The 24,768-nt window shown below is 34.7% G+C and overlaps 1 protein-coding gene and 1 pseudogene across 16 annotated transcripts in view; both read left to right on the top strand.

Annotated features, from left to right (window-relative positions):
* The window catches only part of PCDH15 (protocadherin related 15), a 718,778-nt gene that overhangs the window by 270,861 nt on the left and 423,149 nt on the right, over window positions 1-24,768 (top strand). For all 16 annotated transcript variants that reach the window (XM_027111903.1, XM_027111902.1, XM_027111901.1 and 13 more), the window contains one exon: window positions 7,111-7,266. In XM_027111903.1, coding sequence (XP_026967704.1) covers window positions 7,111-7,266 — 156 coding nt within the window. The remainder of the gene's footprint in view (window positions 1-7,110; window positions 7,267-24,768) is intronic.
* Window positions 19,276-20,171, top strand: LOC113623143 (protein SET-like; annotated as a pseudogene).

Consider the following 24,768-nt stretch of genomic DNA (forward strand, 5'->3'; position numbering starts at 1 on the left):
TGTCTCATGAGCAATATTCTCTATTCACTATTGGATATAGGATAATAGTGGTCACAATAAAATCAATAATTCAAATTGCAATAAAAAATATCATTCTGGCACAGTCCTGTTATACTTATCTCAAAACTCTGGGCAAACTTCTAAAAGATATGAATAGTGAAAAATTGTGTTCGTAACAATCCCAACATTTTAAAAAAATTATGGAAGTATAGTATAGTTGATTTACAGTGTTGTGTTAATTTCTGTTGTACAGCAAAGTGACTCAGTTATACATATATATATTCTTTTTCATATTCTTTTCCATTCTGGTTTATCACAGGATATTGAATATAGTTCCCTGTGCTATACAGTCAAACCTCGTTGTTTATCCATCCTTATATACTAGTTTGCATCTGCTAATCCCAAGCTCCCAATCCTTCCCTCCACCACCCCTCTCTCCCTTGGCAACCGCAAGTCTGTTCTCTATGTCTGTGAGTCTGTTTCTGTTTCATAGATATGTTCATTTTTGTTGTACTTTAGATTCCACATATAAGTGATATCATATGGTATTTGTCTTTCTCTTTCTGACTTACTTTACTCAGTATGATAATTTCTAGGTCCATCCATGTTGCTGCAAATGACATTGTTTCATTCTTTTTAATGGCTGAATAATATTCCTGTGTGTGTGTGTGTGTGTGTGTGTGTACACACACACACACACACACACACACACACACACACACAGCATCTTTATCCATTTATCTGTTGATGGACATTTAGGTTGTTTCCATGTCTTGGCTATTGTATATAGTGCTGCTATGAAAATAGGGGTGCATGAATATTTTAGAATTATAGTTTTGTCTGGATATATGCCTAGGAGTGGGATTGCTAAATCATATGGCAACTCTATTTTTAGTTTTTTGAGGAACCTGTATACACTTTTCCATAATGGCTGCACCAATTTACATTCCCATCAACAGTGTAAGAGGGTTCCCTTTTTTCCACACCCTCTCCAACATTTATTATTTGTAGACTTTTTAATGATACCTGTTCTGACCAGTGTGAGGTGGTACCTCATTGTAGTTTTTGTTTGCATTTCTCTAATAATTAGTGATGCTGAGCATCTTTTTATGTGTCTGTTGGCCATCTGGATGTCTTCTTTGGAGAAATGTCTATTTAGTTTTCTGCCCATTTTTCAATTGAGTTGTTTGGTTTTTTGTTGTTGAGTTGTATGATTTGTTTGTATATTTTGGAAATTAAGCCCTTGTCTGTCACATTATTTGCAAATATTTTCTCCTGGTCTGTAGGTTGCCTTTTCATTTTGTTTATGGTTTCCCTTGCTGTACAGAAGCTTGCAAGTTTGATTAGGTCCCATCTGTTTATTTTTGCTTTTATTTCTATTGCCTTGGGAGACTGACCTAAGAAAACATTGGTACAGTTTATGTCAGAGAATGTTTTGCCTATGTTCTCTTCTAGGAGTTTTATAGTGTCATGTCTTATATTTAAGTCTTTAAGCCATTTTCAGTTTATTTTTCTGTATGGTGTGAGGGTGTGTTCTATCTTCATTGATTTACATGTGGCTGTCCAACTTTCCCAACACCACTTGCTAAAGAGACTCTTTTCCCCATTTTATATTCTTGCCTTCTTTGTTGAAGATGAATTGTCCATAGGTGTGTGGGTTTATTTCTGATCTCTCTGTTCTGTTCCATTGATCCATATGTCTGTTTTTGTGTCAATACCATGCTGTTTTGATTATTGAAGCTTGGTAGTATTGTCTGAAGTCTGGGTGGATTATGCCTCCTGCTTTGTTCTTTTTCCTAAGAATTGCTTTGGCAATTCTGGGTCATTTATGGTTCCATATTAATTTTAGGATTGTTTGTTCCAGTTCTGTGAAAAATGTCATGGGTAGTTTCACAGGGATCACAATAAACCTGTAGATTGCTTTGGGTAGTATGGCCATTTTAACTATATTAATTCTTAGAATTCAAGAGCATGGAACATGCTGAATATCTTAACATCTCTTCTTTTGGATTTTAAATTGGTAAATGCACAAAGAGCTTTAACTTCTATTTCCAGGCCAATATCCATTTAACTACTAAGTTTTGTACTTTTATCTCCACAGTATGTCTTGCATTTGCATCCATCAGCATAACTCCAGGACAGCCCCTCTTAGTTCTCACTTGACTTTGGAAAAAATCTCCTAATAGTTCTCCTTACTATATTTCACGATTCAACCTGCTCCAGTTTTAGTGTCTCAAAGCACAGTTATGACCTTATTGGTAGATGAATTCTCAGTGCAAACTGTCCCTTGAGGTTTCCTAGATTCAACCTGCAGCCTATCTCTTTTCCTTTTATTTAGAAACATATATTCTCTAATCTAGGAAAACTGAACTAATTGCTGTTCCCTCAACATAATCTAACTTTTTCTTATCATACCTACCCTGATACTCTTTTGAACCTATACTTTGAAATTACCTTTATCCATTACCATCAGTTAAATGTTATCTACTACCAAAACATGTCTTAAATTTCTACTCTCTACATAAAATATTTCCTAATAGTAACTCTGGTACATAATTTCTTACTCCAAACTCCTAAGCCTTCAAAACTCTTTTTTTTTTTTTTTTTTTGGGTGTGCCATGCAGCTTGTAGGATCTTAGTTCTCCAACCAGGGATTGAATTCAGGCCCCAGCAGTGAAGGCACTAAGTCCTAACCACTGGACTGCCAGGGAATTCCTTCAGAACTCTTTTTTGACTCACATTATAGTTATCTATATTCATCTCATATCAGTTTTACAGGATTTGCTTAATGTAAAAGGACTGTGTCGTATTAATCCCAACCCATGTTGAACTTTGCATAAAATAAGTACAATTAAATAAACTTAGTGTCCTTAATAACTGATTGTGAAAAACCTACACATTTCTAAATATTACATATACCTAACAATATTTTCAAATCCGTACTTTCTTCTTTAGGCAACTTCTTTAAATATACCATTTATTTTGAAAGCTTAATTTATGAAGTACACTTATAACTCTGGCCAGCCATTTATGTTAACTTTTGTTTCATTGTTTAAAAAGTATTTCTACAACACACTGGGTCTTATTTCTTTTCACTGTCCTCCAGTTTATTTTTAAAGTAATGAAGACTTTTTATTTTGTAAAAATAGTATTTATATAGGAAGAAAAATCATGATAAAAAACTTCCATTCCTGTGAGGAGTGAATAACATTTGCCTTTGCTTTATGAAAAATAAAATCAGTTCTTATTCAGGTTTGCTAAACATTTATTTATTAAGCAATCCAAATAATGTAGTTTCTAGAAAAAACTCAGTTCTCCTTAGACTGAATATGTATGCTATAATCTACACTGTTCGCATCAATAAATTATTTATAAAAGCTTCACTTTGCATGTTGCAACTTAAGTGATTGAAAAATGTAATAAATGTTTTTCAAATTAAAAAATTCATACATATTTATTGGAAAAAAATTCTTCACCTACTTTTTACTCTTGGCCTTACTTTTCAAAGATAACCTTCATCAACTGTTGGTACATATCATTCCTGAACTTTATCTATGTATGTCAAAATGTATTCACACATGTGTACTAACACACAGATATGCAAATATACATTCAGAGTACTATGCTGAACAATTGTTTTTAAATTTGGACAATAGTTTGCATGTCTAGGTATATATGAATGGTAATCACCCTAAATAATTACCCCCGAACAGTTTATACACAGCATTTTTTTTTCTGATTTGTTTCATGAATGAAGCAATTTAAGAGAATCAGAGAAGACAGAATTGCCATGACTTATTTTTGCCATCCAGTTATTAAAAATAAACCAAAACTTCCCTAACACATTCCTAAGCATTTTAGATTCCCTAAACTCTCACTAATAGACTTGGTGGAACTGTCTTTGGTATATTTATGACCTTCTTACAGAGCAGAATAGTTTCTATTCCAACGTGAGATTACAGTGAATGCTGTATATTAGCCACAGGGAATTCTTGCCTTCATCATGATCCATTATGGTTGAAATTTATTGCAAGCTAAGTTCTATCCATGCTACTAACAGTTGCATAGGGGACTAAAGTTGACAGTGACAAGAGTTCCAGGTGACCTGGTTATATCTAATCTATGAGCACTTAGTGCGAGTAGGTGGCGCTGAGTCGCAGCACACTACATCTGATCCTCTACTTACAAAGATTGTGACCTTTCTGTCCCATGCTAACACTTACTATAGAATTAGAAGTTGATATGGAATGGTTTTATAGGTCTCTATCACAATATTTATAAGATAAATAACTTTAGAAGAACATAAATTGTCACCTGATTGTCTTTTGAGAGGTGTGCCAAGGGCTAATAGTAGAAGTATTTATTGTTTTTTACTTTACAATTGAAATATGCAGTACTTTTCTTAAAAAGCCTATTAAAGCAAAGACTTTAAAACTGGTAGTAAAAATGGAGGTCATATAATTTAAATTCTTTCCAGAATATTTCTAAGACCTAGTCTTTTTAAGTTATCTTTTAGTCTCAAGCTTGCAGATTTTCAGTGATGGGGCTTAATTTTTTGGATAGTCCATTCTATTCTGACCCACTTTGGATTAATAGAAAATCTCTACTTATATTGAAAACATATGCTTTGTAATACTTTTTATTTATTATTCTTATTTCTATACTCTGAGACTACAATGAATAAACTAATTTATCTTTTTCATAACAACCATTCAGATGTCTGATGAATCTTGTGATTTTTAGTTTAAACATCTCAAATTTTATCACACATTCTCAGGATGATTAGACTTCACTTCCAATTTGCCCATAAAATGGTGCTTATTGTAATCCACCTATCTCTTCATCTATTATTAATGCATATGAAGTAGTTTGTATTATTATTCTAGTAGTCCATTTACAGTGTTGGCATGTAAACTCATCTTTACATGCCAACTCAAAATTTTTTAAAACTCAAAAGTTTACAATTATATTTTCATATTAATGTTTGTAGCCACTTATTACTATATTTGGGCAATTAACTTTTTTTCTAATATAAATAAGATTATTTAAATTTATTATTGTAGAAGTGTAGATTTTTGATACTTATTATTCTGATAAAATGATTTTGAACCTTGTCTTTTATCATTAAATGTAGTATATATCCTTCTGAACTTTGTAGCATTCACAGATTTTACACACATGGCTTTAATACATTTATATATGTCCGTGATTAAAAGTGAATTGGGGCTGACATTAGAACTCAGATCTGTATGGTACTTCACTAGAGACCTTCCTCCATATGATAATGATGCTTCAAGTTATTCTTTCTAGATACAATTATTCAGCCAGGTACAATACAATTTGATTGCATTTCTCTTTATTGGCCATAAAAATATCTTGATATTAAACAATGTTTTCTTCAGGTTAGGTATAGTTTCTACAACATTCTACTCATTAGAAATGTGACATTTTTAATGAACCTACCCTAAGTTCCAGTAATCATTGCTATATCTTTAAATTGGTTTTAATCCAAATATTTAATAATTTGTTTTATAATTCAAGATTGTCAGTTTGTATATTTTTTAGATTCATGTTTTTTTACTTTTTTGGAGATTTAGCTTTTTATAAGTAAAAAATAGTTTACATCTGTTATGTGTTAATATGTGCCTAGCACAGGGTAAGCTCATATAATACTTATGATGATTATGTCATGTCAGTGTTTAGTATTATCCCCATTTTTAGAAGTGAATAAACTAAGCACAGAGGGAGTTTGCATCTAGATCATACAATTAGTAGGTTATGGAACTAAGGCTAGAAGCACAGCAGTACAACTCGGGTAGTACTCAGTCATCTGTTCTAGACATAGTGCTAGTTACTGGGTAGAGAGATTTAGTCATGACCAAAATAACACCCCAGGCTTTATGAAGCTTCCAGTATAGTAAAGGGAGACAAACTGAAACAAATATATAAAATGTGTAATATGCCATGTGATGCGTGAGAAATGTAGTAAAAACAGTAAATAAATAGGGGGAAAGTTGAAAGGACAGAGCAGACTGGAGGCATGGCATTCTAAACAGGGTGGTCAGAATAGATCATACTGATAGAATTATATGTAAAGAAAATTTTATAAACTCAAAAATATTTTAAAAATCACAAAGAAATATTCTGTGGTGTTAAACACTTTAACTCTAGAGTCAGAGATGTGTGTATCCCACTTCTGCAAGCCCTTCATCATAGCACCTGAGTAATAAATGCCCCCTTGATGACAATTCTCCCCTTATAAGAATTTAACATAAAAAATAATTAAAGTTAGCACATGTTTATATACAGTATGTTTACCAAGGTATAAACATTTTGCTTGTAATGACAAAAATTGACAATAATAAACATCTCATTATAAGTTTTTACTTAGACCAACTATGCTATAGACTTACGATGGAATACAAAATATAGCTTCATAGTAGTATACATCAAAGTGCTATAGAAAATCTGTATTTGCAAACATGGGATGATATTCACGTGTGTGTGTGTGTGTGTGTGTGTGTGTGTGTGTATAAAACATGTATATTTGGAAAGAGGGAAAGATTAGCAAAATAAACATCTAACTGTATAGAATTAGGAAGTTTGATTGGGTTGTGAATGGATTCTCTTCTTTCGGTTATCTATATTTTAGTTTTTATCAGATACGAACGTTTAGTATTTTAGCAAAAATATAGATTTAAACAAATGATATACCATGTTATACAGTCTCTCTATCCTATGTATATTATCATTAATACATTGTTTTTATAAATTAGAAGTTTATGTCATTGCTTCTTTGACTTTTGGAAGGACAAAATTTGTGGCATCCCATCAAATATCAGACATTAATTTTGTGATTGTGTTCATCACCAGTTTTCTAATTATGAACATAATACTACCTCAGACCCTATATTTTGAAAATTAAGCAATGAAATAATCATGATTGTCTTCACTTTTCCTTAAAATAAGGCAAAATGGATCAATTTTTATAGATTACTATCATTTAAAAGTGAATAAACATAGAAGATTTTATTAAACAAATACTTTGACAGTAATGAGATGCTTCAGTTTCAATTATTTTTTTAAAAAGATGCAATTTCTGTGTTGCAGCCTCCAATGAACATACACTCCATCGTGGTACAGGTTCAGTGCATCAACAAAAAAGTGGGTACTGTTATCTACCATGAAGTTCGAATCGTGGTGAGAGACAGAAATGACAACTCACCCACATTCAAGCATGAAAGCTACTACGCCACAGTGAATGAGGTCAGTTTCTATCCACTACTCTCTGCTTCCTTTTTATTGATATATGTAATTGACTGTATATTTTAAATATTTTGAAATTATTCCTCTATAATAACAATCTTAACTGTTTAAAAATATCAAGAAAACATTTTAAAAAATAGTGCTTTAGAAGAAATAAGGTCTGAGTGACTTCTGATACGATTTCAGGAATTCACTTTGCTACAGGAAAAAAATTGCTTTATTTATAATAATGGCCAAAATGTTGGCATTTTTAAATCATCTTCAACAACTTAATGCCTGTATCTAAATACATACATGCTTACTGAGGCTCAACAGGTGCTATTTATTCTCATTGTAAAATGAGACAGATTTTTGTTTTGTATCTCTGAGGTGGTAGCAGTAATTCAATACTAGAAGAAAATATGTATTTGAGATTTTATTAATTTAAAGTTATTTTCTCAATTTTAAAATCAAGTTTTGGCATATTAAAAATATTTTAATATAAATCAAAGCTAAATTCTTGTAAGAAAATCCTTATCAAACTATTTAAAAATATTTTTAAAGTAGTATTATTGCTTTTATTAGAACATGCTTTTTTGTTGTTTCTTGTTTTACTTTGTTTTGTTTTCCCTTTGAACCAAAATCCATGGGCCAAGAACACTTTTTATGTTATTTTTTAAAAATAGTGCTTACTCTATTAATTTTTTGTAGAAAAAATATAAAATATTATAAAATACTTCTAAAGTATCTCTAATATCTATTATGTGTACTTTAGACACAAAAAATGAACTATATTTTTAATAGCCTATACTTTAGCAAATCATCTTTACCTCCATGTCTTTTTTTTTTAATCTTAAAATATGTACCTACTTTATAGGAGGAAGTCAGTATAATTTGGGTATTAAACACAGCATTGGGCCTATAACTTCTACATGCTTTTTGAAATTATTTAAAATGTATCTTATTTACCTCAACATTCTTCTATTCACTAAAAATTGAAGAAATGATGTTTCCTGTAATCTGAGACTTTCTAGATTGTATTACTAAAAACAAAATAATAAATAAAAGAAATAAAAGCTTTTTAAAGTTTAACAGGCGAAATTACTTGTTAATGCTCGACCTTTTTGAGCTTTTACTTAATAGGCTTCTGCTAAAACAGACAAATGCTAATTAATGTAATTAATCATGTTACATGATTAATTATTTTAGCATCTAAAGCATACTTTTTGAATGAGATTTTGCTTTTTTTGTTTGAGTGCTAGCTTTGAGTATAAACTAATAGATGAGTTATCTTAGGCAACATATCTAATTTTAAAATCCATTCCTGTACCATGTTTAACTGTTGTTGGATACATGTCTTTAGTTCATTTTTCATAAAGAAATTTATAATGTTCAGTTTGAATTCAAAGTATCCTATGTAATTTGACTACTTCCACTCCCCCTCCAATTTTTTTCAGCACCTTGCTAAAAACTAACCTTTTCAAATACTATTTTAATTGTGTCACTCTCCTATTCAAAAATTGTGTAATTTCTCATTATTATCAGGAAAAATGTCATCTATCTCCACTGGCTGATTTTCAAGCCCTTCCATAATCTGACCTTTTGTCAATGTATTCTTAACTTCAGTTTCTCTCTGATGTTGCCTCATTCTGTTCAGATTAACTTCCTCATGTCTTACAAATATATTCATTTCTTTGCTCACACTGTTCAGTTTACTTAGAATGGAATCTTCCCTACCTTGCAAGTCTCCAAGTTTTATTCATCTTTTAAAATTTAACACATGATCTATTTCCATTTCTTATTTCTATACTCATCCCCAGCTATACACATTGATCAATCTTCAGTTTCTCCAAACTCTAAACTCCTATGTCATCTGGATAAATGTTAGAGTGATACAATTTATATAAACATTAAACATTTTATCTTAAACATTATTTGTAGAGGCAAGATTTCTTTACAAAGCTGCCTAATTATGATTTTCTCTCAATGCATTTCCTAAAGGCAACCGAGGCAATCCTATCCCACTGTTACTGTGGTCATATATTCTATGGTTTGATTATGTAGAATGTGTGTAATTGATGATATTTTCCTCCATTGATTTTGCTCATACTCTCTCATATCTATTTTCTTGTAAAGAGTCCAAAGTTTATTTAAACATCAAAACATAATTATAAGAAAAAATGAAATTTAGCTATTTTTCTCATCCTTCATTTATCTGAGTAGTTCTTAGTTTAATTGGCTTGAATGGGTTTATCTTTATATCTATATCTCTCCACTGGGAAAATACATTGCAATCTTATATATACCCATATGTATATATGTGTATGTATATATGTATGTGTGTGTGTATATATACTATGTCTCTGTGTGTGTGTGTGTGTGTATATATATATATATATATATATATATATATATATACACAATGCAACTACAGTGCTGCCTGTAAAATAAAATTAAGTAAAATACATTTTACTCTGTGCAAGATTGCAAGATATTTTCCATGCTATTTCTTCTTTTAGTATAAGGCACGCAGTTAATGCAGTTAAGACTAGAAAGATCTAAATGCTTTTACAAAAAAAAAAAAAAATCATTCAGGGTTTAAGAGATTGTTGGTGTCAAAATATTTTACACTTCATCAGAATGCAAAAGATAGGAACAAAGTCATCATCACAGATTTATAAAAGAAGCTTCTAAAATTAAAGTCCTGATTAGTCACTCTCCTTATTAACTGTGAGAAAACCAAGACCTGGAGCAGCACATGAATTGGCTACCAAGGTTTAAAATTCTTTGTTTGTGAGACATAAAGCATTGCAAGTATTTTTTTTCTCTCTGGGTAATTGGAGACTCTCAATTAGTTTTGGATAATTGTATCATTAAGTAATTAGTCTTGTTGGTTCGAAGAACAAATTGCAAAGTCTAATTGCTGCTGATTATTCTTAAATAATTTTTGGAAGATAAATATTTTCTGGCAGTGATGTCTTTGATAACACATGCATCCCATTTCAAAAAATTCCTTTTGACATAATAAAAAGTAAACAAGGACAAGTCAAGGCAGACGTAGTGTTTTCTTGTGCCTGTGAAGAATTAATCTCAGGATAACATAGAGGTTATATTTGTCCTGGTCTTTAATGATCTCATTACAGATGGGCAATTTTTTTAGTCAATATTAATTTGTTCTTTTTGTCACCTTGAATATCACACTAAATGTACTTTGCTGCTGTGACATGACGTGATTTATTGGAGATAATTTCTTGGCACTTTCTGAAAGAATGTTTCCTTGCATTTCTCTTGACAGGTAGATGGTTTACAGTCAGAAAGAAAGAAAGAGAGAAAGAAAGGAAGGAAGGGAGGAAGGAACCATATATTGTGTAGTAATGTAGTATTTACTGTTGAAAAAATTTGCATGTAAGTGGACCTGTACCGTTCAAACGTCAAGGGTATATATAAAAATTCTGAACTCTATTTCTTTGTTCCTGGAAACTTGGAGAAATAGAGTTCAGATGTAATTATAAGGTTGGACTCAAGGAAATTGCCAATGTTCAACTATTTTTGATGTATAAAAATGGCAATTGAATAATATTCTATAAATAAAAAGGTGTCTTAAATAAAATTTCATGCCACTGTATTATGGTAATGTTTCTATTTTGGCCTTATACTAATCAAAAATACATACTTCATGTCTGTTTTCAGCACTGTTGTCTCCTGATGGTGTTTTGAATTTATGCGGTGAACTGTTTCTACTATCACTTGTTTTGTTTAACTTAGACCTTATTTTCATGGATTGCTACTGACTTAAATATAAGGAGTTCTGTATAACAAGCTTAAATTAAGAAAGGATTAGGGCTTCCCTGGTGGCGCAGTGGTTGAGAGTCGGCCTGCCGATGCAGGGGACACGGGTTCGTGTCCCGGTCCGGGAAGATCCCACATGCCGTGGAGCGGCTGGGCCCGTCAGCCATGGCCACTGAGCCTGCGCGTCCGGAGCCTGTGCTGTGCAACAGGAGAGGCTACAACAGTGAGAGGCCCGCGTACCGCAAAAAAAAAAAAAAAGAAAGAAAGGATTGAATGGAAGGAGATGAAACTGAAGAACAAGTTGGGGTCATATCCTGAAAGGCACCATCAGTTATAAAGAGGAGCTTTAGGCAATAAGGGACCAGTAAATGGCTTAGAATATAAGTGCATTCAGATTTGCCAATTTATGATATCATTCCCACAGCTGGATGGAGAATTTTTTGAAGAGGTGAGCTGAAAAGAGATGCAAGGTAAAAGTCTTGAACTGAATAAAAATGGAAAAAGAGGGTGTAGGAAGGCTATTAGGTGGATAAATTAATGAGAAAAGATGACCTGTTAATTGCAGAGGGTAAAGGAGAAAAGTGTAGACACTATATATTGTTTAGATTACCTTTGAGGTTCTGGCTTAAAATATAGCAGGATCCTACTGAGAGAATATATTAGAGAAGAACACTTTTGGGAAGATTTGCAATCTGAGGAGAATATCAGTTGTTGCAACCCAGCAAGGAATGTCTTTAGATCTCGAATAGTCCATGTCGAATAGACATAAAGATTTGTGAACCACAGTGAGTAAATTAAGATTGCCGAAGTGAGGTGTTTTGCTTTGTTTGTTTGTTTTTGATTTGCAGAATATGACAGATAGTAGGTATCAATAAAAATCAAAGTAGTATGAGAATGAGGGGGTATTGATGCAAAAGATATATATATATATCTTGTTTTAAGTATATAACTTTACATGATATGTATGTATATCTTTATATATCATGTAAAGATATATACTTAAAACATAAGAACAGATATATACTTAAAACATAAGAACAGTAATTATAAACTGGGAGATAACCAACAAATACAGTCTAATGTTTTTGTTGCCTAGAACATGAATGAAATAATGAATAATATACATATTAATCAAACAAAATAAAGGGAACAAACAAAAAAGAACATAGAATAGGTAGGAAAAATATGAACACTTACTAAGAGTGTTCAAAATAAAAGTATTCATCTTGTACAAAAATTACATTAAAAGTAAAGGGGAAAATACTCAAATTGAAAAACAAAGTTTTCAGACTAGATTAAAAAATAATGTCAAGGATTGGTTCAAGATGGTGGAGTAGAAGGATGTACTATCACTCCCTCTTTCGAGAACAACAAAATCACAACTAATTGCTGAACAATCATCGACAGGAAGACACTGGAACTCACCAAAAAAGATACCCACATCCAAAGACAAAGGAGAAGCAAAAATGGGATGGTAAGAGGGGCGCAATCACAGTAAAATCAAATCCCATAACTGCTGGGTGGGTGACTCACAAACTGGAGAACACTTATACCACAGAAGTCCACCCACTGGAGTGAAGGTTCTGAGATCCATGTCAGGCTTCCCAACCTGGGGATCCGGCAACAGGAGGAGGAATTCCTAGAGAATCAGACTTTGAAGGCTAGCGGGATTTGATTGCAGGACTTTGACAGGACTGGGGGAAACAGAGACTCCACTCTTGGAGGGCACACACAAAGTAGTGTGTGCAGTGGGACCCAGGGGAAGGAGTGGTGACCCCAAAGGAGACTGAACCAGACCTACCTGCTAGTGTTGGAGGGTCTCCTGCAGAGGCAGGGGGTGGCTGTGCCTCACCGTTAGGAAAAGGACACTGGCAGCAGAAGTTCTGGGAAGTACTCCTTGACATGAGCCCTCCCAGAGCCCGCCATTAGCCCCACCAAAGAGACCAGGTAGGCTCCAGTGTTGGGTCACCTCAGGCCAAACAACCAACAGGGAGGGAACCCAGCCCCCTGCATCAGTAGACAAGTGGATTAAAGTTTTACTGAGCTCTGCCCACCAGAGCAACAGCCAGCTCTGCCCACCACCAGTCCCTCCCATCAGGAAACTTGCACAAGCCTCTTATATAGCCTCATCCACCAGAGGGCAGAGAGCAGAAGCAAGAAGAACTACAATCCTGCAGCCTGTGGAACAAACACCACATTCACAGAAAGAGGGACAAGGTGAAAAGGCAGAGGGCTATGTACCAAATGAAGGAAAAAGATAAAACCCCAGAAAAACAACTAAATGAAGTGGAGATAGGCAAGCTTCCAGAAAAAGAATTCAGAATAATGATAGTGAAGATGATCCAGGACCTCGGAAAAAGAATGGAGGCAAAGATCGAGAAGATGCAAGAAATGTTTAACAAAGATCTAGAAGAATTAAAGAACAAATAACAGAGATAGGGCTTTCCTGGTGGCGCAGTGGTTGAGAGTCCACCTGCCAATGCAGGGGACACAGGTTCGTGCCCTGGTCCGGGATGATCCCACATGCCGCAGAGTGGCTGGGCCCGTGAGCCATGGCCTCTGAGCCTGCGCGTCTGGAGCCTGTGCTCCGCAATGGGAGAGGCCACAACAGTGAGAGGCCCGTGTACTGCAAAAACAAAAACAAACAGCAGAGATGAACAATACAATAATTGAAATGAAAAATACACTAGAAGGAATCAATAGCAGAATAACTGAGGCAGAAGAACGGATAAGTGACCTGGAAGAAAGAATGGTGGAATTCACTGCTGCAGAACAAAATAAAGAAAAAAAATGAAAAGAAACAAAGATAGCCTAAGAGATATCTGGGATAACATTAAACGCCACAACATTCTCATTATAGGGCTCCCAGAAGGAAAAGAAGGAGAGAAAGGACCCGAGAAAATATTTGAAGAGATTATAGTTGCAAACTTCCCTAACATGGGACAGGAAATAGCCACCCAAGTCCAGAGAGTCCCATACAGGATTAACCCAAAGAGAAACACGCCGAGACACACAATAATCAAATTGGCAAAAATTAAAGTCAGAGAAAAATTATTAAAAGCAGCAAGGGAAAAACGACAAATAACATACAAGGGAACTCCCATAAGGTTAACAGCTGATTTCTCAGCAGAAACTCTACAAGCCAGAAGGGAGTGGCATGATATATTTAAAGTGATGAAAGGGAAGAACCTACAACCAAGATTACTCTAACCAGCAAGGATCTCATTCAGATTTTTTGTTTTTTTGTTTCTTTTTAGCAGTACGCGGGACTCTCACTGTTGTGGCCTCTCCCATTGCGGAGCACAGGCTCTGGACGCGCAGGCTCAGCGGCCATAGCTCACGGGCCCAGCCACTCTGCGGCATGTGGGATCTTCCTGGACTGGGGTACGAAACCGTGTCCCCTTCATCGGCAGGCAGGCTCTCAACCACTGTGCCACCAGGGAAGCCCCTCATTCAGATTTGATAAAGAAATCAAAAGCTTTACAAACAAGCAAAAGCTAAGAGAATTGAGCACCACCAAACCAGCTTTACAACAAATGCTAAAGGAACTTCTCTAAATGTGAAACACAAGAGAAGAAAACGACCTACAAAAACAAACCCAAAACAATTAAGAAAATGGTCATAGGAACATACATATCGATAATTACCTTAAACGTGAATGGATTAAATGCTCCAACCAAAAGACACAGGCTTGCTGAATAGATACAAAAACAAGACCCATATGTATACTGTCTACAAGAGACCACTTCAGACCTAGGGACACATACAGACTGAAACTGAGGGGATGGAAAAAGATATTCCATGCCAATGGAAATCAAAAGAAAGCTGGAGTAGCAATGCTCATATCAGATAAAATAGAATTTAAAATAAAGAAAGTTACAAGAGACAAGGAAGGACACTACATAATGATCAAGGGATCAATCCAAGAAGAAGATATAACAATTATAAATATATATGCACCCAACATAGGAGCACCTCAATACATAAGACACCTGCTAACAGCTATAAAAGAGAAAATCGACAGTAACACAATAATAGTGTGGGAATTTAACACCCCACTTTCACCAATGGACAGATCATCCAAAATGAAAATAAATAAGGAAACACAAGCTTTAAATGACACATTAAACAAGATGGACTTAATTGACATTTATAGGACAGTCCATCCAAAAACAACAGAATACACTTTCTTCTCAGGTGCTCATGGAACATTTTCCAGGATAGATCATATCTTGGGTTACAAATCAAGCCTTGGTAATTTAAGAATATTGAAGTTGTATCAAGTATGTTTCTGACCACAACGCTATGAGACTAGATATCAATTACAGAAAAAAAAACTGTAAAAAATGCAAACATATGGAGGCTAAACAATACAGTACTAAATAACCAAGACATCACTGAAGAAATCAAAGAGGAAATCAAAAAATACCTAGAAACAAATGACAATGAAAACACGACAACCCAAAACCTATGGGATGCAGCAAAAGCAGTTCTAAGAGGGAAGTTTGTAGCAATACAGTCCTACTTCAAGAAACAAGAAAAATCTCAAATCAACAACCTAACCTTATACCTAAAGCAGTTAGAGAAAGAACAAAAAACCCCCAAAGTTAGCAGAAGGAAGAAAAAGAAATAAAAGGAATCCTAATCGGAAAAGAAGTAAAACTGTCACTGTTTGCAGATGACATGATATTATACATAGAGAATACTAAAGATGCTGCCAGAAAACTACTAGAACTAATCAATGAATTTGGTAATGTAGCAGGATACAAAATAAATGCACAGAAATCTCTTGCATTCCTATGTACTAATGATGAAAAATCTGAAAGAGAAATTGAGGATACACTCCCATTTACCAAAATGAATAAATTACCTAGGTATAAACCTACCTAAGGAGACAAAAGACCTGTATGCAGAAAACTATAAGACACGGACGAGAGAAATCAAGGATGACACAAACAGATGGAGAGATATACCATGTTCTTGGATTGGAAGAATCAACATTGTGAAAATGACCATACTACCCAAAGCAATCTACAGATTCACTGCAATCCCCATCAAACTACCGAAGCATTTTTCACAGAACTAGAACAAAAAAATTCACAATTTGTATGGAAACACAAAAGACCCTGAATAACCAAAGCAATCGTGAGAAAGAAAAGCAGCTGGAGGAATCAGGCTCCCTGACTTCAGACTATACTACAAAAGGGAACCCTCTTGCACTGTTAGTGGGAATGTAAATCGATACAGCCACTATGGAGAACAGTATGGAGGTTCCTTAAAAAACTAAAAATAGAACTACCATTTGACCCAGCGATCCCACTACTGGGCATATACCCTGAGAGAACCATAATTCAAAGAGGGACATGGGGCTTCCCTGGTGGCGCAGTGGTTGAGAGTCCGTGCGCTTGCCGATGCAGGGGACGTGGGTTAGTGCCCCAGTCTGGGAAGATCCCACATGCCGCGGAGAGGCTGGGCCCGTGAGCCATGGCCGCTGAGCCTGTGCGTCCGGAGCCTGAGATCCCACATGCTGTGGAGCGGCTGGGCCCGTGAGCCATGACAGCTGAGCCTGCGCGTCCGGAGCCTGTGCTCCGCAACAGGAGAGGCCAGAACAGTGAGAGCCCCCTGTACCACAAAAAAAAAAGAAAAAAAAGAGAGACATGTACCACAATGTTCATTGCAGCACTATTTACAATAGCCAAGACATGGAAGCAACCTAAGTGTCCAATGACAGATGAATGGATAAAAAAGATGAGGTACATATATACAATGGAATATTCCTCAGCTATAAAAAGAAATGAAATTGAATTATTTGTAAAATTCAAATAATTGTAAAATTATTTGTAAAATTATTTGTAGTGAGGTGGATGGACCTAGAGTCTGTCATACAGAGTGAAGTAAGAGAAAAACAAATACTGTATGCTAACACGTATATATGCAATCTAAAAAAAAAAAATGGTTCTGATGAACCTAGGGGCAGGACAGGAATAAAGATGCAGACATAGAGAATGGACTTGAGGACTTGGGGAAGGGGAAGAGTAAGCTGGGATGAAGTGAGAGAGTAGCATTGACATATATACACTAGCAAGTGTAAAATAGATAGCTAGTGGGAAACATCCGCATAGCACAGGGAGATCAGCTCGGTGCTTTGTGGCCACTGGAGCAGTGGGATAGGGTGGGTGGGAAAGATGCAAGAGGGAGTGGATATGGTGATTATATGTGTACGTATAGCTGATTCACTTTGTTTTACAGCAGAAACTAACACAACATTGTAAAGCAATTATACTCCAATAAAGATGTTAAAAGAAAAGAAAGGTAAACAAGTAGATACCCTGTGACTCAGCAGGTCTGCTCTAGTGGTACATATGTCCACCAGAAAGCATGTATAAGGAGATTTGTTGATGATATTTCCATAATAATCAAAAACTGGAGACAACTCAAGTGTCCAACTATGATAGAGCTGGCTTACCATTTTTTAAATTGCATTTATCTTTAAAAAAATTAAAATTTCTGTGTGTTTCAGAGAAACATGTTTCCTCATATAAAAAATGGTAATGAAAATATTAGAAACCTACCTTATAGAGTTTAATGAATACATGTAATAAATCTTAGAGTAGGAAAGAAAAATAAGTCCACAGATTTTAGTGTATAGCACCTCACCTGTATATTTTATAACTAATTTTAAAAATCTGAAATTAGTTGATCACTTATTTAAACCTGATATTACATATGGATATATATACATATATATGTATGTGTGTATATGTGTGTGTATATATATATTTGTTTATTTTATATCTACCCTGTTAGAATTGAATCACTATTAGAGCTAGCACTTTGTTTTGTTATTTGAGTAGAACAGTACCTGACACATTGTAGGAGTTGTATTAATAGACTTCTCAATGAAGCAGAAATGGAACAATCATGCAACAGGAAAGTATTATTTAACATATATGTTCACTTTGATTTTTCCTGAGATAAGAATGATTTAGAAAGTAAGAGTTTGTTTTGAGTTAAATTTGAGAAGCTTATACATGGGAAGCATTTTAGAAAGGAGTAAAATCTTTCCAGGTGATTGTGATAAATTATATAGGGTGACACAACAGTGATGACAAAAAAAGAAACCCAGTTTTTCTTTTTCTTTTAACCTGGTAAATATGAGCTATTTGAATTATAGTACTGTTTACGTAGCTCTAGGGGGACGTTACGTATTTATGTGAATTAGAGCCCTTTTTCTCATAACTTTAGGGGCAAATTATGTATTTATTTGGATATGACTATACGCTGCTTAAGAATCTTTACCATACTTTTCGTGTCCCAGAAAAAGTAGTCATATTTATTAAGTAACATTAGTATGACTCCCCTTAGTCGAAATGTTTTTTTATCTCAACAAGATTTTTCTACGTGCACAGTTTTATGAAGCTCAGATGCAAGGGGTACCAAAATAATCACAGTCAATTTCATAAATTGTGTTTGATCAAGTTCTCTAAGTTCTTAATAATAGGAAACTTTAAAGGATGCTTCATAAATCTAAATTTAAAATGTCATTTACAATTTAGGAAGGTAAAGGTTAGCAGTTGAAACAACGTTAGGTTTCAGGAACAGTCAAGTTGTTTCATAACTGTTGATGTTACAAGTATATCACAAATCATGTCCTGGTTAACATCTTAAAAGTCTGTAAACTTTAGTTTTTTTTTTTTTTTGGTACACGGGCCTCTCACTGTTGTGGCCTCTCCCGTTGTGGAGCACAGGCTTTGGACGCGCAGGCTCAGCGGCCATGGCTCACGGGCCCAGCCGCTCCGTGGCATGTGGGATCTTCCCGGACCGGGGCACGAACCCTTGTCCCCTGCATTGGCAGGCAGACGCTCAACCACTGCGCCACCAGGGAAGCCCTGTAAACTTTAGATTTTGAATAATTTTAGTATTTATTTTTCTTCTTCGATTTTTTCACATGCTCATTAGGAACTAACTTGACACCAGATTAATTTTAAATTTGTTCTTATCTAAAATTAGTTCACAGATTTCTGCATAGATCTTTTGCCAATTTAGTAGCATCATATCTCCTGATGTTGAATGGAATCAGGACAGATTACAACAGTATTGACTGATTAATTCTAACAATTATCATTTATGAATGCTAAATCTTATTTAAAACTTACTTGTCATATTTAAACCTCTTGTCACCTGGGGCAGCCTTAGTTCTCAGAGCTCCTGGTACGAGCTTTTTCCCTTGGGTGGATTCTTGGCTTTTCTCCCAGCATGGCCCCCAAACACCAGTCTTCACTTCCACCCCAAGCAAAGAAACCGAAGAAACTGAGACGGACTCCTGCCTCCAGGCCAGAGGAAAAGTCTGCTTCTCCGAACTTGCCGAAGGAAGAAAAAGAACAGCAAGAAGCAATTGAACATATTGATGAAGTACAAAATGAAATAGACAGACTTAACGAACAAGCCAGTAAGGAGATTTTGAAAGTAGAACAGAAATATAACAAACTCCGCCAACCGTTTTTTCAGAAGAGGTCAGAATTGATTGCCAAAATCCCAAATTTTTGGGTAACAACATTTGTTAACCATCCACAAGTGTCTGCACTGCTTGGGGAGGAGGATGAAGAGGCGCTGCATTATTTGACAAGAGTTGAAGTGACAGAATTTGAAGATATTAAATCAGGTTACAGAATAGATTTTTATTTTGATGAAAACCCTTGCTTTGAAAATAAAGTTCTCTCCAAAGAATTTCATCTGAATGAGAGTGGTGATCCATCTTCAAAGTCCACTGAAATCAAATGGAAATCCGGAAAGGATCTGACAAAACGTTCAAGTCAAACTCAGAATAAAGCCAGCAGGAAGAGACAGCATGAGGAACCAGAAAGCTTCTTCACCTGGTTTACTGATCATTCTGATGTAGGTGCAGATGAGTTAGGAGAGGTCATCAAAGATGATATTTGGCCAAATCCATTACAGTACTACTTGGTCCTGGACAAGGATGATGAGGAAGGAGAAGAAGATGATGATGATGATGAGAGGAAAAAGGATTGGAAGATATTGATGAACAAGGGAATGAGGCTGAAGGTGAAGAAGAAGATGATGATGATGATGATGATGAGGGGGAGGAAGGAGAGGAATAGGAAGGAGAAGATGACTAATGGAACACTGATGGATTCCAACCTTCCTTTTTTAATTTTCTCCAGTCCCTGGGAGCAAGTTGTAGTCTTTTTTTTTTTTTTCCTCCTTCTCCTCTTGTGTTCAGTTGCCCTGTTTTTGAGGTCTCTTTTCTCCTTCATACCATGGCTCACAACTTATTTTGGGGGGAAATACCTTGAGCAGAATTCAGTGGGAAAAGAATCTCTACCCTTTAATGTTCCAAATTCATTTTTATCCCTTCCTGTCTCAAGAAAAACTTTATGGAATCAACACCATCATGCTCTGTGGGAAAAAAGAAAAACCTTCTGCTCCCTTAGCTCTGCTGGAAGCTGGAGGGTGCTAGGCCCCTGTGTAGTAGTGCATAGAATTCTAGCTTTTTTCCTCCTTTCTCTGTGTATTGGGCTCAGAGGTTACACTGTGTCTCTATGTGAATATGGACAGTTAGCATTTACCAACATGTATCTGTCTACTTTCTCTTGTTTAAAAAAAGAAAAAAAAACTTAAAAAAATGGGGTTATAGAAGGTCAGCAAAGGGTGGGTTTGAGATGTTTGGGTGGGTTAAGTGGGTATTTTGACAACATGGCTTCTCCTTTGGCATGTTTAATTGTGATGTTTAACGGACATCCTTGCAGTTTAAGATGACACTTTTAAAATAAAATTCTCTCCTAATGATGAAAAAAAAAAAAAAACTTGTACCTACACACAGACTCAAATTATTTGTGTGTATTGTTTTCATTTTACACAATAAGATGAAAAAGTACTGAGACAGAAAAGCATTTATTAATTTGCCCAAGATCTCATGGCTACTAAGTGAGAAACTGAGGCAGTCTCACTCCAAAACCGAGTGCTTGATCACCATATTGTACAAGTGCATCAGGCAAGAGAATGATGGAGCTCAGATACATAAAGGAAGAGTAAGGAGTAAATAACACCATTAATCTGAAGAGTATTATTACTAATTTGAAAAGATTTACACTTGCTTCTTTGGTCTAAATTATCATCTCGATTCACAATTTAGTAAATGATCATGTGCTAGGTAGAGTTTTAAGAGAAAGGAACACAGCCTTTGGAATATATATATTACTTTTTATTGAATGATTTTAAGTTCATGAAGATTTATAAAAAGTAACCCAATGACGAGTATATCAAGATGAACATCTTGCCCAACTACATGTAGATTAGTGGGCATACCCTAGAGGGTATTTCATGGTAGCTGGTATCATATGCTGGTTTAATTAGAATTTTTATTTTACTTCAGATGTTGTTATATCTCTTTCTCCTGATGCGGCATGATCATGTCTTTCAACAATACCTGTTAATAAAGTTAATATGCTAGTTAAGTTTTTTAAAAAAGGGGCTCTGAAATGTTTTGATTTTTTTCCTAGGGTTTAAGTGAATGATTAAAAACATTTTAATGATCAGACCCATCAGCAGGAACCCAAAGCTGAACTTCAGCCAAATTAAACCATAGGAAAAGATGAGAACCTCTCTCTTGCTCTGTTTTGTTCTCTCTTTTGTTCTTTCTCTCCTTCTCTCCCTCCCTCTCTCTCTCTCTCTTTCTGTCTCCCTTATTTTTTGGCTAACAGTTGCCTCAAGTGTATGTTATGTATTTATAAGAACTAAATGTAATATAAGTAAAGTTTTATTATCCTTAAAAATATTTTTATAGTAAATGATATGTTTAAGTCTTAGACTTTATTATAATGAAAATGATTATGGAAATGGTCTGTTTATGTTCACATTTTCTACCATTTATGTAAACATCAGAAATAATTAGACCTAAATAGCATTTTAATAGAAGTAATAGAGTTCCAAATTCCCCAATTCTTAATGTCTTTCATTAGTATGCTACATATTTTAACAACTACTGAACCAACAGTGAAACATTGCTGTTAACTCAAATCCATATTTTATTTAGATTTCCTTAGTTTTACTAGTCTTTTTTCTTGTCCCAGGACCCCATCTATGATACCATAGTACTATCAGTCATCGTGTCTCTTTAGTCTTCTCTGGACTATATCTGTTTTTACTTTCTTTGTTTTTGATGACAGTTTTGAAGAGTACTGGTCAAATAATCTTTCTTTCTAATAGATAAATGAACAGATAGAGATGTGTGTGTATACACATACATGCATATACACATAAATATAAATGTCATACAATATATTGCTTATTTGTATGTGACAATACAGTCAAATATATATCATATATAGATATATAACTATTTTTTAAAGTAAATTTATTTATGGCTGCATTGGGTCTTCATTGCTGCACGCAGGCTTTCTCTAGTTGTGGCGAGTGGGGGCTACTCTTTGCTGCAGTGGGCGTGCTTCTCATTGCGGTGGCTTCTTTTGTTGTGGAGCACAGGCTCTAGGCACACGGGCTTCAGTAGTTGTGGCTCGCAGGCTCTAGAGCACAGGCTCAGTAGTTGTGGCGCACGGGCTTATTTGCTCCGCAGCATGTGGGATCGAACCAGTGTCCCCTGCATTAGCAGGAGAATTCTTAACCACTGCGCCACCAGGGAAGTCCCAACTATTTTTCTATACCAATGAAGAGTAAGTTGCACATATGAAACCCCTTAAATTCTTAACATTTCATTGTGTATTTCCTAAAAACACAGATACTTATCTATATAACTACAATATAACCATCAGAATCAGGAAATTACATTAATGCAATATTAGTATGTAATCTACAGATGCCAAATTTTGCTGATTTTTTTCCCAGTAAAGTCCTTTATAGGTCAGAGATTCAACCTAAGGTCACACATTGCATTTAGTTGCCATGTCTTTCTAGTCTCAATCTTAGTTCCTTAATAGTTTCTTGACTTTAATGACCTTAATAATTTCCAGGAGTGGGACAGTTTATAGAATATTTCTCAATTTAGAATTACCTGGTATTTCCTCATGATTATAGATTTTGTTTAGAAATACCACAAAAGTGATAGCATGTTCTTCATAGTATGTAATAAAAGAGATTTACAATATCAGTGTGTCCCATTTCTGGTAATGATAGCTTTTATCATGTTGGAAAGACAGTGTTTGCCAGGTTTTTCTACTGTATTTATTCATTTTTGTGTACTTAATAATTAATAAGTAATTAAAACTATTTTGTGGAAAACGACTTTAAGACTTTGTAAATATCCTGTTCCTCATCAAACCTTCACCTAACATTTTTATTAGTGATTTATGAAACATTGATTTGTTGAAAACCATTGATGAAAATGCAAATTACTGTGGTTGGATATATTTTCTTCCTTCTTCTCTTTGCCCCTTGAGCATTTATTGAGTGCTTTTTCAGACATTATGCAATACACTAGCAATAAAGTTTTGATTACTGATGAAAAGGTTAGCATGCTGAAATGGTGAATTTGGGGATTCATGAAATAATTTACTTGCTGAGAACCAACCGGTTTTCAATAGCAGTAATTATTTGATACACGTTTGCTGAAACACAGGCACAAGCTAAATTGGATTTCTTTGTCTTTCTGTAAAATATATCAAAAGTATTTTTCCTTAGGGCCAAACATAAATTATCTTTGATGTAATACATCATCCAAATTGTATCATTTCAGATTACTATATATCTTGGTTCTGTTATGTGCCAAATTATATTTATTTCCTCTTTCATTTTCTTTTCTTGTCAAAAGTTTCTTAATAGCAAATTGCAAAAATTTTGAAATAATATATTTCATAGTGCTTGAGAATTAACACTTTGAAGCCAGATAATCTGTGTTGCAGTCCTTATCTACCAAATATTAGAAGTATGACATCAGGCAGAAGCTCTCAGCCTTGGATTCCTTAACTGTAAAATAAATATAATAACAAAAAATAATGTTAAAATGTTGTATTGAGGATTATAAGAGATAATGCTTTTAAAATACTTAGTATAGGTTCTGGCCATCTTACAAGTCAACTCTGCCTTGGAAATATGCTTTTTAGAAATAGTTATATTTCTATAACTTTTTTTTAAAACCAAGGGGGTCTTCAAAATGAAATGCAAAAATAAATTTGTAAACCGGCAGTAATTAGTGGAACACTATTGAGAACTTCAGCTTTTTCTCACAATGGTGAAATGTCTCTGAATCTATTCAATTTGAGCTTTCACTTTCCTGATCACATTTTTAGTTCTGTGCTATTCTTTCACATTTCATTGTGACTATATCATCTGTTTCCATTTAATATACGTATTTTTGTTTTGTTTTGTTTTGCGGTACGCAGGCCTCTCACTGTTGTGGCCTCTCCCGTTGCGGAGCACAGGCTCCGCGGCATGTGGGATCTTCCCGGACCAGGGCACGAACTTGTGTCCCCTGCATCGGCTGGTGGACTCTCAACTACTGCGCCACCAGGGAAGCCCTAATATATGTATTTTTGAACATCTGTTCTTCTCAGAGCCATTCTGGTAGATCTAAATGCACAGATGGTCTCCATGATGAAGCATAACAGAGAGATTCCATATATAGTTAAGAATATTTTCTACACATTTTATATCTGTTTTCTTTATAATTTCTAGATATAATGTGATTTTTTTAACAAGGAAAGGTTTATTTTATTTTAATGTATAAATAGTTTCAAACTTACAGAAACATTATAAGAATAA

This window comes from Aethalodelphis obliquidens, unplaced genomic scaffold (assembly GCF_003676395.1).
Source record: "Aethalodelphis obliquidens isolate GAN/ISIS:26980383/991018 unplaced genomic scaffold, ASM367639v1 scaffold11, whole genome shotgun sequence".
In the NCBI taxonomy this organism is placed as follows: Eukaryota; Metazoa; Chordata; class Mammalia; order Artiodactyla; family Delphinidae; genus Aethalodelphis; species Aethalodelphis obliquidens.